The 15,931-nt window shown below is 42.1% G+C and overlaps 1 protein-coding gene across 1 annotated transcript; it reads left to right on the top strand.

Moving 5' to 3' along the window:
• Positions 1–12,148: 12,148 nt before the first annotated feature.
• On the top strand, positions 12,149–13,205 carry LOC104728152 (uncharacterized). Its single transcript, XM_010447181.2, has 4 exons — positions 12,149–12,302; positions 12,411–12,534; positions 12,646–12,858; positions 12,939–13,205. The coding sequence occupies exons 2-4, from the start codon at positions 12,415–12,417 to the stop codon at positions 13,203–13,205; spliced, it is 600 nt and encodes a 199-aa protein (XP_010445483.2). The 5' UTR covers positions 12,149–12,302; positions 12,411–12,414.
• The last annotated feature ends 2,726 nt before the right edge of the window (positions 13,206–15,931 follow it).

The following is a 15,931-nucleotide window of genomic DNA, read 5'->3' as shown; positions in this document are numbered from 1 at the left end:
AGCCCCCGATCAAGATTGAAGCAAATGATGCAACAACTTCTTCAGGGTCAAGCTAGCGGATCTATGGATACTGCTAATAAGTTTGCTGACCTTAGTCAGAGGATGGAATGTTCATACAATGATCTGAACGTCAAATTTGAAGCTCTGAATTCGAAGATAAGGTATATGGAAGGCCAATCCGCTTCTAGTTCTGCACCAAAGCCTGGCCAATTCCCAGGGAAGGCTGTTCAAAACCCCAAGGAGTTTGCAAACACAATTACACTGAGAAGTGGGGAAACATTGCCTCCCAGGCAAGGAGTTCTAGACATCACTGAGGACAGTGAGGAATTAGATGGGGAGGATTTTGTTCAAGATGAAGCTCAGATCAAGGATCCAGTCGAAGCAGTCAAAGATCCAATCGAACCAGTGAAGCAGACTGAACCTGAAGCAGTTAAGGAACCTGTTGTTTCTGATGACAAACCTGCGAGGTTCATCCCTCCACCATACAAGCCTCCTCTACCATTCCCAGTTAGGTTCAAGAAGCAGCTTACTGAGAAGTACAAAGCCTTGTTCGAAAAACAAGTCAAGGAGATTGAGTTGAGGATGCCATTGTTGGATGCATTCGCACTTGTTCCTCACTACCAGAAATTTCTCAAGGATTTAGTGATGGAGAGATCAAAAGAAATTCAAGGCATGGTGGTACTAAGTCTTGAGTGCAGTGCAATCATCCAGAAGAAGGTTGTACCCAAGAAGCTCAAAGATACTGGATCATTCACTCTACCTTGCTCCCTTGGCCCTATGTCTTTTGATAGGTGTCTATGTGATCTTGGCTCTTCAGTTAATCTGATGCCACTCTCTGTTGCTACGAGGTTGGGTTTTACAAGGTTCAAGGGTTGTGACATCTCTCTCATCCTTGCAGACAGATCAATGAGACTTCCAAATGGTATTTTAGAAGACTTACCCGTCAGGATCAGAGACGTGGAAGTGCCAACCGACTTTGTGGTTCTGGAGATGGATGAAGAACCAAAAGATCCTCTGATCTTAGGACGTTCCTGGCGACTGCTGGAGCCATCATTGATGTCAGAAATGGCAAGATTGATCTCAATCTGGGCGACGACTTCATTATGAAGTTTGACATCAAGGATACCTTGAAGAAGCCAACGATAGGAGGACAACTCTTCTACATTGAAGAGATGGATAAATTGGCTGATGAGTTGTTGGAGGAATTAGCTGAGGAGGATCATCTCAAGATTGCTTTGACCAAAAGGGGAGAAGAAGGGTTCCTGCTTGAGGAGCCACTTGTTACAAGAATCTGCTAGACGCCCACAGAGAAACGGATGGACCAGAGAAATTCGAGCAGCTATCTAATGCAGAGGAGGTATGTGCAGTTGAGACAGAGAGTTCAGAATGTGATATCTCCCACTCGATCGAGTCGCACCCCTCCCACTCGACCGTGAACATTCCAGACTCCCATGCTGACGACTGGTCGGAACTGAAAGCTCCAAAGGTAGAACTCAAAACTCTCCCTTCCGGACTCAGGTATGTTTTTCTGGGAACCAATTCTACTTATCCTGTCATAGTGAATGCTAGGTTGAGTGATGATAAATTGAGGATGCTAGTAACTGAGCTTAAGAAATATAGAAAGGCTATAGGTTATTCTTTAGATGATATCAAGGGAATCTCACCTAGTCTTTGCACACATAGGATCAATCTTGAAAATGAGTCTTATGCTAGCATTGAACCCCAAAGGAGATTGAACTCTAACCTGAAGGAAGTAGTAAAGAAAGAAATTTTAAAACTGCTTGATGCTGGAGTTATCTATCCTATCTATGATAGTACTTGGGTATCTCCAGTGCACTGTGTACCTAAAAAGGGAGGAATCACTATTATCAAAAATGAAAAAAATGAGCTAATCCCAACTAGGACCATCACAGGACATAGGATGTGCATTAATTATAGGAAGTTGAATGCTGTTTCTAGGAAATATCATTTTCCTCTGCCTTTCATTGATCAAATGTTGGAGAGACTAGCTAGTCATCCTTATTATTGTTTCCTTTATGGGTATATTCTTCCATATCCCTATCCACCCAAATGATCAGGAAAAGACAACCTTTACTTGTCCTTATGGCACTTTTGCCTACAGACGCATGCCATTTGGTTTGTGCAATGCTCCTGCCACCTTTCAGAGGTGTATGACTTCGATCTTCTCGGATTTAACTAAGGAGTTAGTGGAAGTGTTTATGGATGACTTCTCTGTATACGGTTCCACTTTCTCCTCTTGTTTGTTAAATCTGTGCACGGTATTGACGCGATGTGAGGAGACGAACCTGGTGCTGAACTGGGAGAAGTGCCATTTCATGGTTGAAGAAGGGATCGTTCTGGGACACAAAATTTCTGAAAGAGGAATTGAGGTTGACAAGGCAAAGATTGAGGTCATGGTTCAGCTTCAACCGCCTAAGACAGTGAAGGACATAAGAAGTTTTCTGGGACATGCTGGGTTTTACAGGAGATTCATCAGAGACTTCTCAAAAATTGCAAGACCATTGAAAAGGTTGCTGTGCAAGGAGGTTGAGTTTGAATTTGATGCAGCATGTCTGGAAGCCTTCAGCAAGATCAAGGAGGCTTTGGTTTCAGCACCCATAGTACAAGCTCCAAATTGGGATTACCCTTTTGAGATCATGTGTGATGCTTCAGACTTCGCAGTTGGGGCTGTTCTGGGACAGCGCATCGACAAGAAGCTTCATATCATTTACTACGCAAGTGGCACCTTGGACGAGACTCAAGGAAGGTATGCTACCACAGAGAAGGAACTCCTAACAGTTGTGTTTGCATTCGAAAAATTCAGGAGTTATCTTGTGGGTTCGAAGGTCATTGTGTATACCGATCATGCTGCTCTGAGACACATATACTCGAAGAAGGATACCAAGCCAAGACTGTTGAGATGGATTCTGCTTCTTCAGGAGTCTGACATGGAGATTGTTGACAAAAAAGGCATAGAAAATGGAGTTGGGACCACCTGTCCAGAATGAGGATTAAAGATGCTGTTCCAATAGATGATTCAATGCGTGAGGAACAACTTTTGGTCGCCCAGGTTTGTGAGCAGATGCATGACACAGGGGTTGAAAACCTAAAATCAATTGTATAGTGATCACTTCAGACTCTGCACCATAGTATGCTGATTTTGTGAATTACAAGGTCTGTGGAGAAGTTCTTGATGACATGGATCCCTACAAGAAGAAGAAGTTTTTCAGAGAGGTTAACCACTACTTCTGGGATGAACCCTATCTATACAAGAGAGGTTCTGACGGTCTGTTCAGAAGGTGCATAGCAGAAGGGGAAGTGCAGGGAGTGCTTGAGCATTGTCACGGTTCCACCTATGGAGGTCACTTCGCCACATTCAAGACAGCTCAGAAGGTTCTTCAAGCAGGTCTCTGGTGGCCAACCTTGTTCAAAGATGCTCACAGTTTCATCACCAAGTGTGATGCTTGTCAGAGGATGGGCAACATCACAAGGATGAACGAGATGCCCCAGAATCCGATCCTGGAAGAAGAGATATTTGATATTTGGGGTATAGACTTCATGGGACCTTTCAACCCTCCATCAAATGGTAATGTCTATATTCTGGTGGCAGTTGATTATGTATCTAAGTGGGTCGAAGCCATTGCCAGTCCTACCAATGATCACAAGGTTGTTCTAAAGCTGTTCAAAAGTATAATTTTTCCAAGGTATGGGATACCCAGAGCGGTGATCAGTGATGGTGGAACTCACTTCATCAACAAGGTATTTGAAAATATGCTGAGAAAGTATGGGGTCAAGCACAAGGTGTCTACTGCGTATCACCCTCAGACCAGCGGACAGGTTGAAGTCTCGAATAAGCAGATCAAAGGTATCCTATCAAGGATTGTTGGAGTTTCGAAGAAAGATTGGTCTGTGAAGTTGGATGAGACTCTCTGGGCGTACAGAACAACATTCAAGATGCCAATAGGCAGAATACCATTTCAGCTGGTATATGGTAAAGCATGTCATCTCCCTGTAGAGGTTGAGTACAAGGCGCTTTGGGCTATCAAGTTGCTGAACTTAGATATTGATACAGCTCAGGCTAAGAGGATTCTTGATCTACATGAGTTGGAAGAAATCAGACTTGATGCCTATGAGAGCTCAAAGATCTATAAAGAAAGAACCAAGAATTTTCATGATAAGAAAATTGTTGTCAAGGAGCTCAAGGCTGGAGATCAGGTTTTGCTTTTCAACTCCAAACTTAAGTTATTTCCTGGAAAGCTTAAGTCTAGGTGGTCTGGACCTTTTGACGTCAAGGAAGTTCTGCCATACAGAGCCATAACTCTTCTGAACAAGGATGGTAGTGAGTTCACTATAAATGGTCAGAGAGTCAAGAAATATTTAACTGATCAAGTCCGCCCAGAAGGGTCTTCTGTGCTCCTCTATGAACCCTCAAAAGCATAAAAAGCTGAAAAGTCAAGTTAGGGACTTTAAACAAGCTCACATGGGAGGAAGTCCCAAAGGTATCATTGTAAATATTTTTTTAGGATCCTTATGTTTTTAATTTTTGTTTTTAGTTTTCTAGTGTTCATGAATCTATAGAGAGGAGTATGGGCAACATAAGAAAGAAAAGAAAGGACAGCAAATAAGATATAAAATATCGAGTATAGACAGAATGAAAATGAGAGTGAAGAGAAGTGATTTTTGACTCCTCCCAACCGTTCATTTATAATCTTCTTTTCCTCACAATTCCCATGTGCCCATCATATCACTCTCTCCCATCCTTGTTCCCTCTCACCAAACACATCATCTTTTTGTCCCATCAACCCACTACACCCTCACAACTCTCTTTCTATTTAGACGTTGTCTCACCTCTCTCTTTACTCTCACCCACCAACAATCACTTAAATATTTCACTCATTTTTTTTCACTCCCTATCTCTTTGCTCGATTTCACAAGGTGATCAGCTGCATCACACACCGTCGAAGCTCAACCACCGCCGCGGTATCGTTCTCGCCAACGTTTCACTCTACCTAGTCGAACCAACCAGTATCATTCTGCAACTCGACCGTGATTCTCAACTCGAGCCAACCACCGTTCGAGCCCGCAAAGCACCACTCGATCCGGCACCCTCTCAACTCTACAATCGAGCCGATCGTCTTCACCGTCTTCACCGCACACCCGACACGCATGAGCCATTCGCTCAACTCAATCTAGCCGATCTCGTGACCACTCGACGCGTCTGCTGCACAACTCTCCGGGAAGCCTCAATCGAGCCGTCTCCGGGAAGCGTCAATCGAGCCGTTCTCCATTTACCCAACATCCCGTCCGAGACTCTGCAATCAAGCCAATCTCGAAATCCTGCTCGAACCGTCATCTTCAACCACGCCAATCGAGCTGCTCGAACACGCCATTCTCACCGACATCTCATTGCCTCCACCGAGCCACTTACGCTGCATCTCTCGAGCCTGTTTCACAAGAACACTCGAGCCAACATCTTGAACCACATCCGTGTCCCACTCGAGCCGCACTGTTCTCGCCTGTCCGACCACCACAATCGAGCCAATTCCGCTACACACGCTCGTTTGGATTAACTTCCCTTTGCACTTTCTCGTTTAAAACTTCATAATTGTTTTTGTCACTTGTGAACTAATATATTGGCGCTTAGCTTTGAGTTCATCATGTCTCAACGGAGCATAAAGAGTACTGAGTTAATAGAGGAGATGAGAGATGCATATGGGTGTAAGGCTGGAGAACGCTCATCGTCCAAGTCTATGGCGAAGCGCTTCTTAGAACTGAAAAACATGGTCGGCGAAGTTGTTGGGGGTTCAGGCCAAGCGGCGGGGTCAAGCAGACCAGCCATTCCGCTCACTAAGAGCAAGAGTCGCAGGAAGAAACCGACACAAACTTCTAACTCTAGAGAGGAAGGCAATGATTACGAACAGGAAGAACCTAAGTCGCGTTCCGCACAGGCTCCCAGGAAATCCGTAAGACGGAAATCAACCGAGATGAAATTGACTCCCAAGGAGTATTACGAGCTGTTTCAGCAGTTGGAGTTCAGCAGAACAAGATACCCTCATGTCGAGACTATGGAGAAGCTCGGGATTGCGGAGGATGTTCAGTACTTATTTAGGCGATGCCATCTGGAGCGACTCATGAACACCCCCAAGAATGGGTACAAAGAGGAGACTATCCAGTTCCTCTCTACTTTGGAGATGCACTTATACGCGGTTAAGCCAGGCATAATGTCTGATGGAGGGCTGGGGTACATTACATTCCGCATTCATGGTCAATTCTACACCCTTACTTACAGAACCATCGAAGAGATCTTTGGATTTCCCAGCGGAACGAGGACTACGCCGCAGTTCGATAGGAACGAAATATCAGCACTCTGGGCGATGATTGGAAGCATGCCCACATTCACTTCATCAAAAACGAAAGCGACGAACCTGAGAAGCCTAGTGTTGCGTTACTTCCAGAAGGCAGTGGCCAATGCATTCTATGCCAAAGAGATTAAGGGATACATCACGAAAGACGAGCTCGAGATGATAGATCTAGCACTTAAGGGACTCTCATTCACGGCAATGGATGGCACCGAGCTGCAAGGTGACACGTAACACTTCCATCTCGCTCTACCTCCTCAACTACATGATGTCATACAAGACTTGGGTCTCGAGACTCAACAGCAACAACTCTCCCGGAGTGATGTGTATGGGCGGCGTGGCGACTTGGTTTCTTGAGGAAGCTGGTGTTCCATTACTATCCGAGCCACACTCACCATGCTGGATCGACGCGAACAACTTGTGGCAGTTGCGCACTCTGGAGCGGGGTTTGAGGCAGGGACGGTTGATTTACAAGTTTGTGCATCCGGAGGTTGGTCCCTCGAGATTACTCCTGCCTTGCATCGAGCTGCCTACTATCTTGAGGGGTGAAAATGTAGAGTTCATACCTCCCACGGACACTCTGTACGAGTCTGGGGATGAGATGCCGCGGGTAGAGATTGCAGAAACAGGAGCAGACCCGATGGAGGAGGACGAAGTTGAGTACCGCCCTGAGCAGTTTCACTTCGAAGAGTACTCAGACCCGAGAATGGCTAAGGGAGTTAGAGCAGCTCATGAACGCCTCAACAAGCTTCAGCGATGGGGGAAGGCCAGAGACAAGGCGTTCAGCATCTTCACCAAGACAATGACAAACTTCATGCGTAAGTTTAGCTGCTCGACTTCCACTACCGTCGTCCCTAGGTCTATCCCCGAGGACACCAGACCCATGCCGGGACGAGCCTCCGTGACACTTGAGATAACTCGTCAGAGAACACTCACTCTGCTTCCCTCCCCAGCACGTCAATCTTCATATGTGCCTCGGGAGCGTCAACCCTCACCCGCTCCTTCACGCCACTCGTCACACGAGTCTAGGGAGAGATAGAGACGCGGTTCGCAAGGTTCCAGAGCGTCTTCTAGTCGTTGATCTGAGCGTCGTTCTGCAGCTCGAGATGAGCATGAACTTGAGGTTGAGCAACCAATCGAACATCAAGGTGATTATCAGCCTACGGAGGTTGTTGTGTTGGTATCGGATCATGGTGAGTCAAGAGTCGATGACATGCAGTGTGACGAGCAGCCGAACATGTATCAGAACACGCAAGCAGTTGAGCAGCAACTCGACCAACCAGCTGAGGTCACTCCCACAGATCCCGCACACGGTGAAGGACAGAGCCAGTATCACGCACCAACTCCTTGGGCGAGCTCCGACTCTTTCTTCTACTATTGAGGTACTCCTACCTTCCCTTGTATATACCATTTCATCCTGCATTGTTTATGTTGTGATTTTTAAATCCTTCTGCAAATTTTTCTTACACAGGAGACTATGTAATTTAAGTTTGGGGGAGGGTTTGAGATGATGTATCTGATGTTGTTTTTTGTGATTCTTATTTCCAATTCTTGCATCATATCATGATTGAATTTGCATTCATCTATTTGCATAAAAAAAAAAAATCGAAAATTTCCACAAAAACAGAGTGTTCATGTAGTTTGAACTTGCATATTAGGATTGAGTTTAGGTTTATTCATATAGGGTTGTTGCATTTAGCATAGGGGTCGATGATTAGCATGTTGGATTCAATAGGATAGGATCAGGGCCCTTGTTATTAGTTCTTTGATGCATGTTGATTGAACTTGAAATTGTAAGATTGAAACATGTTTTGAATTGACATCATTCCCTATCTACCTGAACCTAATGCTGACTTGCAATTATCATGTTATGCATTGAAATTGAACTCATGGATACCGCATACATACTTGGATTATCTTTCTCCTTTTTACCACCCTTGTTAATCCAAGTAGCTGATTCCCATCTTTGGAACAGTTCCCCGCACCATTAACCAACCCTTCTTTCAAGCCAATTGTATTCTTGAGTGTCAGGCCTTTTTCCGAGTTGAGCTTGTTAAAAAGTGTTAGGTTCTAACCGACAAGAGTAGGATCCTGTGTAGTTCTAGTTTGCGTTATCCGGACTAGTAGGACTAGGTGAGAACTCGATTTTGGGCATTGGGTATGGATTTGCGAAGAAAAGTGATAGAGTAAAAATAAAGTAAAGGGTAGAAAGTCTTTAGGAGGGGGATGTGTTCTCAAAGTTTACAAGTCTAGTAAAGGATTTGGGTTGAGCAAAATACTGAGTTACTGGTTCTGGGCATAAACCGAAAAGATTAGACAAAGAAAAGAAAGTAAAATGTTTAAGATGTCTAGAGTCCTTAGAAGAAGAAAAAAAAGAACCTTACTAATAATAAAAATTTCCCAATCCGCTAGAATGATAATAAGTGAACTCCTCCTAAGACCAAGTCTAAAGAATGAAAGAATGGGTTTGAGATGAAGTTTCTGATGAAGGGTAGAGATAGGATCAACTTCAGTTTGGAATGTTCTTTGGGTAGACAGGGCGCTGCTCTTGTACGTATCAGTTGGTTTCGACCTTTAGCCTTCTTTTGAGCTCAACTCTTTTTCGTGACAGAACCTTATTCTGTATTGACAAAACCACTTGAGAAGGAGAAAATCTTCATCTTTGGCCTTTCGCCCTAGCCAAATGAGTTCAATGACATTGCTTAGCTTGATTCACGGTTCTCTGTTAATGAATGTTAAAGGGAATGATAGATAGGATTGCATGTGTAGATTAAATAATTAAAGTTCCTTCACCATGCATCATAGAACTAAAAACAAGGACCTTGATTCTAACTACTCTTTTCAGCATGTTTTAGGTTCTGAGACCCCATCTTCACACCTCTCTTCCATACTTTGTTCCTGATTATTTGCTTGAGGGCAAGCAAAGAATAAGTTTGGGGGAGTTGATATGTCTATATTTTGCATCTCCTTAGCATGCATTTGTCATACATTTAGCTAGGATAACTAGTCGTTTTGCATCATTTTAGAACCTTTTTTATACACTTTTCATGTTTAGGAAGTTTTTGCATCATCCTTGCATACATTGTGCATCTCGGAGTATTTCAGGTTTCTAGGAGACGTCGGAAACGTAGACTCTCAAACACGCAATCGAGCCACGCAATCGAGCCACTCAATCGAGCCACTCTGAAGTCACCAGTCGGGAAAACTCAATCAAGCCACTCTTAAGTACCCAGTCGGGAACACTCAATCGAGCTATTCTCAAGTCACCAGTCGGAAACGCATCATCCGAGCCATTCTCAGGTCACCAGTCGGGAATGCATCACCCGAGCCATTCTCAGGTCACCAGTCGGGAACACATAACCCGAGCCATTCTCAGGTCACCAGTCGGGAACGTATCACCCGAGCCATTCTCAGGTCACTAGTCGGGAACACATCACTCGAGCCATTCTCGAATCGCCAATCGAGCCACTGGTTGCTCACCGACCAAATCGCGCATGTCAGGAAGGTGCTCCATCTTACACGCTTCAGGATATTCTCGAACCGACGTTCTATCTTGTCGTTTTAAGTTTTAGGGATTTACATGTTCTTTTTACTATAAATACATTTTGTTAAGTCTTTGTCCCGGGGGACATCTTATCTTTTATCTCATTTTGTTTTTAAGGTTTTACCTAGCCTCCAAAATCGTTCTGAGATTTTATATCCAGATATCTTTTAATTCATTGAGTTTTTGCATTTGATTTCTTCTACAAACTTGTTCATCTCATTTTTATCTATCTAAGAATGCTTGTTTCAATGTTTTTTGGGTTTGCATCCTTGATGATGATTTTTGGATCTGAGTAGTGTGGTAGTTCTTGAGGATGGGATAGATTAGGTGGAGGATCTTAGGATGTAGAGTGTTTAAGCTTTGATTTGTATGATCCCTTCTGGACTAGAGTTAGAAATACTAGTTTTTCTTTGATCAATTGGAACTAGGTCTTAGACATTTCCGCACCCAAAAGGTGTTCGATGAAATGTCTGACCAATTAGTGCCAGAGACTCACGTTCCTAGCCTAAGAGATTAGTTGTCTAGGATGTTTGTTAACGTGAATGAACTTGTTTGTCATGCCACACTTGATCATGTTTCTCTAGCGAGAGCTAGGTTTGGAAGTGGTTGAGTCTGAGTAGCTTCTGTCAAGAGATTGAATTAGCTAAGTCGTGATGTTCATTGTTTAGGGATAGTTTGCTTGTGGCATGTTAAACACTCTATAGACTAGGATACTCCACCGACATCAATTACCCCCATCCTTAGGACTTATTTCTTTCTGATTTGTATTGCATTCCTGAGACTGTTTTGATTCTTGTTGTTCAGTTCATGCTTAGACTCGTTTTTGTTTTCATTCATTTTCGCTTCTCGTCATACATTCTCGTTTCTAGTTCTAGAACACATTTCTGTTTTGCATTCTGATCATTCTAGGACTGTTAGATAAAAACACTCTTATTGAATTGGCTTAACTTGTAATTTCTTGATTGCATCTTAATTGTTAGTAAAGTTTCCCAACTGGATTGACACCTTAAGTATTACAACTGCATAAGGTTAACTGAACCTGCTAGGACATACAAAAATCCTAGTATCATGTGCCATGATATAAAAAGGAAGTCTAATATTCGTCTCTCGCGTTGCTACCCTACAGCGTGCCTCGGATCGTCATCCGAAGTCGATATACCAGCCATACTCTCAAGCCACAAAGTCTCTTAGTATGACGATACTAGGAGAACCAAAATCCTCCAAGAGTCGTTCAGGACAAACCGTCCTTAGAGCAAACATTTTTGAAGACGTCTGAGTCCTATCTCCTAACCAGGTCTCCCTCCCGTGGTTTGCGTAAATCATCAAAATGTCATACTAAACACATATTCCCTGACTGGAATACCTCATGACCACACAAGGATCATCAACATGCCAAAAGGGCCGCCACTAAGGCTAACAATTGTCCTAAATAGAACCACCACAAAGGCCGAAATGTCTAAACAAACCGCCACCAAGGCCAAGCAAATATCCTAAACAGGACCATAACAAAGGCCAACAAATGTCCTAAACAAGGACCGCCACCAAGGCCACACATCCCGAAGGATCATCACAAAGACCACTTGTCCCGAAGGACCGTCACAAAGTCCAATCATCCCGAAGGACCATCACGAAGTCCACAAATCCCGAAGGATCGCCTAAACAGGCTACACGTCCCGAAGGACTGTCACGAAGACCATACATCTCGAAGGCCGCCTAAACAGGCAACATTGGCTAAACAGTCTGACACACACTTAGCAAAACAGCCCGTCACAAATGCCACACAATTGGATAAACTGCCCGCAACAAAGACCACTCAATTGGCTAAACAGCCTGCCACAAAGGCCATACACGTCTCGCAAGACTGCAACACATGGGGTACGCAATGACTCAAAAGTCCGCAAGAAAGGCCCCACCAGTCCTGACAGGGCTTGCAACCACTAAGAATAGACAAAATCTAATTCTCATAAAAATTTCTATTTTTAGCACTTTCCATTTCTAGAAATTTTCCACATACAAACTTCCACTTCAGGAAACTTTCCTTTGAGAGACAATCAAGATGGGAGATGGTTGCTGCTCAAAATGAAAATTACCAAGATTTTCCTAGGAAAACAATTGAAGAGTTAAAGAGTTGAAGAATTATGTTGAGGTATGTAAAGCTTGGTTTACTTTCTGACAGTTATGGTACTCATCTATAAAAACCATGTATCTATAGATTGGAAAGGCAAGGATTCATTGCATGGTCTACGCCATTGACACCGACTGGACTTGGTACTAAATTAGTTGTCGTTCTTGCAATAAGAAAGTTACCTATATCCACGATGGGGTGAATAACAAAGGGAAAAAAACACAAGGTTTTGGTGTGAGACTTGCAGTACTGTTGTCACTAATGTGATTGCAAGGTAATGAAATGTTTACACTCAATTTATGACCAAATCTATTTTAAACATGTATATAGATGTTAAAAAAAATACTATTGTTATTGATTACTGTATTTAATCATTATTAAGGTTTATGTTTTATGCTAATGTCATGGACAATACTGGTGAGGCAAAATTACTGTTGTTTGATTCAATTTGCTCTGAGATTATTGAGGAGTCTGCCCCATCAGTTCTTGGTGGCTCAATTGATGAGGTATGCTAATCAAAAGATAATATTGTCGTTAATTTTGTATCATAAGATAATATTTTTGTTAGTTTTGATAACCCAATCCACTAATATCATTTGATTTTAATTGTTGTGTAGATCATAGACCCAGAAAATTTGCCTTATCCTGTGATAAATCTTCTTGGAAAGGCTTATCTCTTTCTGGTGAATGTTGAGAAAGCAAACATATGGGATGGTAAAGACACCTATAAGGTCTCGAAAGTCCTCTTGAAAGATGGCCTAATCGAAGAACAACTGTTGGAGAATTCATTTGAGAACGTCAATGCAGCGTCTATTTTATCTGGTGACCAGGTAATTGATCGACACCTTAATCTGGTAGTAATATTATTGCTTATATTTAATTTTCAAAACTATGTACTTGCTGTTTTTAGGGACCTTTCATGTTAGAAAACAGTCCGGATACTACCGACTCTATTACTCCATCTTCCAAGCGTGTTTATCCTGCTAATGGAGGGATTTCTGATCAAAACTCAACTTCCAAAAAGTTTTGTATTGAACCAATAGACGTAGAAAAGTCTAATCCAGAATTTGGAGTTGTAGGACTTCATGAAAAAGCTGAAGGATCAAACGACAAAGATTGGGTTGGAAAACAGAAGGGTGTCTATAATGGAAATGTTGTGGACAACTCAGTCATTTGAGGGAAAAGAGAAAATGGTCGGAGTTAAGAGCAAGGTTGAAAAGAAGGAATGATTTGTGCCTTTGCTTTTTACTTTTATTCCATTCTCATGTTAAAACTTTCGAAGTTTGTTATTTCTTAGCTTAGCCACATGGTTGGCCGCAAATAAGTGTTGTTTTCTAGATCTTTTTTATAATTATTCAGTTGCTTCAATAAAAAATTTCTATTTCTGATTCATAATAACTTTTTCGATTGCATTCTAACTACATAATGAACCATTTCTATCTATCATAGAAACTTTACATCCTACCTATATAATATGCTAAAAATACATAGAGAACTGACCTCTGTTTATTTATTGCTTACTGCATGTTTCGAAGAAATCATGATCTCACCATGTGGGAAATCCTCCTGACATAAACACAAAAGTTTCCGTATAAGACAAAATTAAAAACATCCCTCACTTAAATTTCGATTTATGTAAAATAATAAACCATATATATATAGTAAAATAGAAGCTTTACATGTTTTCAGAGAAAAAACACTATCGTACTCCATTCCATTTAAAACATTAGTAATTGACATGTCCAAATCTACTTTTTGCAAAACGGATTAACCAGTTAGTATATGGAAAGGATGGTTAATTATTTAATTTTGCTAATACTCAATCAGCAGAATAAATCGTGAAAAACATGAAATCTGTAAAATAAAATTATCAAATTTGACCAAATAACTAATTTGACCTCAACTCAAATTCAAAAAATATTTGTATCTCATAACTGGCTCCATTTTACTTGTCATTGAAACAACCTATCTATATTTACTAAGCAATCAAATATTTTGTTATAACTACGCAATCGTAACTCTCTTTAGTAGACAAATATTGATAAATAGAACCAACCTGTTTAAAACTGAAATTGAAACAACTGCACCCGGATTCTCAATTCTCACATAGGATCCCCGAGAAACAATCTCATCGCAACCTCATAATTCCGACGAGACAACCGGCGTAGAAATTTTTCCTTACAAAAACACCCACAAATACACCAAACCCCACCTCATCTAGTTACTGAGTCGCACAACCAATCATCCCTAGCGACCGAGTAACAAGAGAAGTGGGCTAGAATATTTGATTTCGTCCAGCTATGGACAACACTTCCCCACAAACACTTCATTTCACTATCCAACACTCCTTTAGTGTCGAACAACACTTCCACCTAGTGTCGAATGTCACCCATCGCACCACTTGCGAACCAACACTCATTGTGTCGTCGACACTCTCATAGTGTCGGTTGACACCAACAACCACGACATCACTTCCATCGATCTCTCCTCATCCAAACCTAACTCCAGCTTTCCTCCTAGGAACCAAACATACAACAACATGCTGGTGTCGCCCGACACCCCAAGCTTACCACATACCGTCAAAAGACACCAGCCTAGAAATCACGATTGAAGCCTTCCTTCAAGCTCCTTCTCGCCACAAATCTCTAATCCGCTACAATCATTGATTCTCTACTCAATCTAACACTAAAACAACACGACTTACCTGGATAACAGCCATGAGAAAGCCTGATTGTCTCTCCTAATCCACCACCAAGCTCAAATCCTTCTCATTACACATCAAGAGCCTCTTGATCTCCTTTCTCCTCCTTCCAAGTGAGAGCACCACAACTCTCTCCCCTTCTCTCCTCTAGAACCACCAAATCAGATCCCTCTGCTCCTCTTGACCCTCCTCAAGGCTCCCTTTGCTCTTAGGATCAAACTCACAATCTCTCTCTATCTCTCTCTTTCTCCTTCTCTCCTAGAAGCGACCAAAGACCACCCCCCCTTTTCCCAAGAGAGGCTGCTCGTGCCCCTTTAAAACGAGACTTAGTGGTGTCGAATAACCATCAATTTAGTGGTGTCGACCGACACTCTCCTTGATGTCGATCGACACCCACCCAAAATTGGGTTCGAGATGTTACAGAAATAAACATCCTCTTATCATCGACAGCTGATCATCTAAAACCTGTTTCGAGAAAAATATAAGCCAACCATGAAAAAGAAACAGGACCCTTCTCTGTCGGAATTTGATTCTAATTCTAACCCATCCAAAAAAACTCGTTTGATTCAAAGTTCTACTCCTCATAGTCAGATTACTCAAGCAAATGCATCTAATATTAATGGTTATGTTCTTCTAAGTACAACTTTTTAGTAGGGTTTTAAATGATATTACCAACCTTGGTAATTCCTCTACTGGTAATTTTAGGACACCAAATTCTCTTCAACAATCCATTCTTGCAAAGCAAACACCACACGCTCTAGGTGAATTACAACTCACATACTTTTGTATTATTTTTAAAATAAACTAGCATTTTTTTTCATTGCAACAACCATATACTAAAAGCTGTAAACTAATGTCATTACCAGGTTCAAGTGCTTTCTCGGGCATGCTTTCAATTGGAAATACCAGCTCCGGATTGACTCAGAAATCTTCAATAGATATACTCACGAACATCACCAATCTACGTGGCGGGGTTCCTCCCACAAAGACACTTCCTTATGCTAATACCGACAATAAACGAAAAGGTTAATGTATATCTCAAATCTTAACTACAGTACATACTCATACATATATATTAACTCAATTGATCTTTGTTATAAAGTGAACCACTGTGCTGTTTCTACTTCATGCATAAGCAGCCAGAAACAATCTAAGCATGGCATCCAAGCGGATATGTTTCCAATCAGAAATTTGCAGGAAGA

Source organism: Camelina sativa, chromosome 11, assembly GCF_030686135.1.
Source record: "Camelina sativa cultivar CO46 ecotype springtype chromosome 11, ASM3068613v1".
Classification (NCBI taxonomy): domain Eukaryota; kingdom Viridiplantae; phylum Streptophyta; class Magnoliopsida; order Brassicales; family Brassicaceae; genus Camelina; species Camelina sativa.
This window is presented reverse-complemented; position numbering and strand designations above follow the sequence as displayed.

Coding starts and splice junctions, on each gene's coding strand:
- LOC104728152 (XM_010447181.2), top strand. CDS start 12,415: ATGTTTTATGCTAATGTCATGGACAATACTGGTGAGGCAAAATTACTG. Junction 12,535..12,645: donor TTGGTGGCTCAATTGATGAG/GTATGCTAATCA, acceptor ATTGTTGTGTAG/ATCATAGACCCAGAAAATTT. Junction 12,859..12,938: donor CTATTTTATCTGGTGACCAG/GTAATTGATCGA, acceptor TGCTGTTTTTAG/GGACCTTTCATGTTAGAAAA.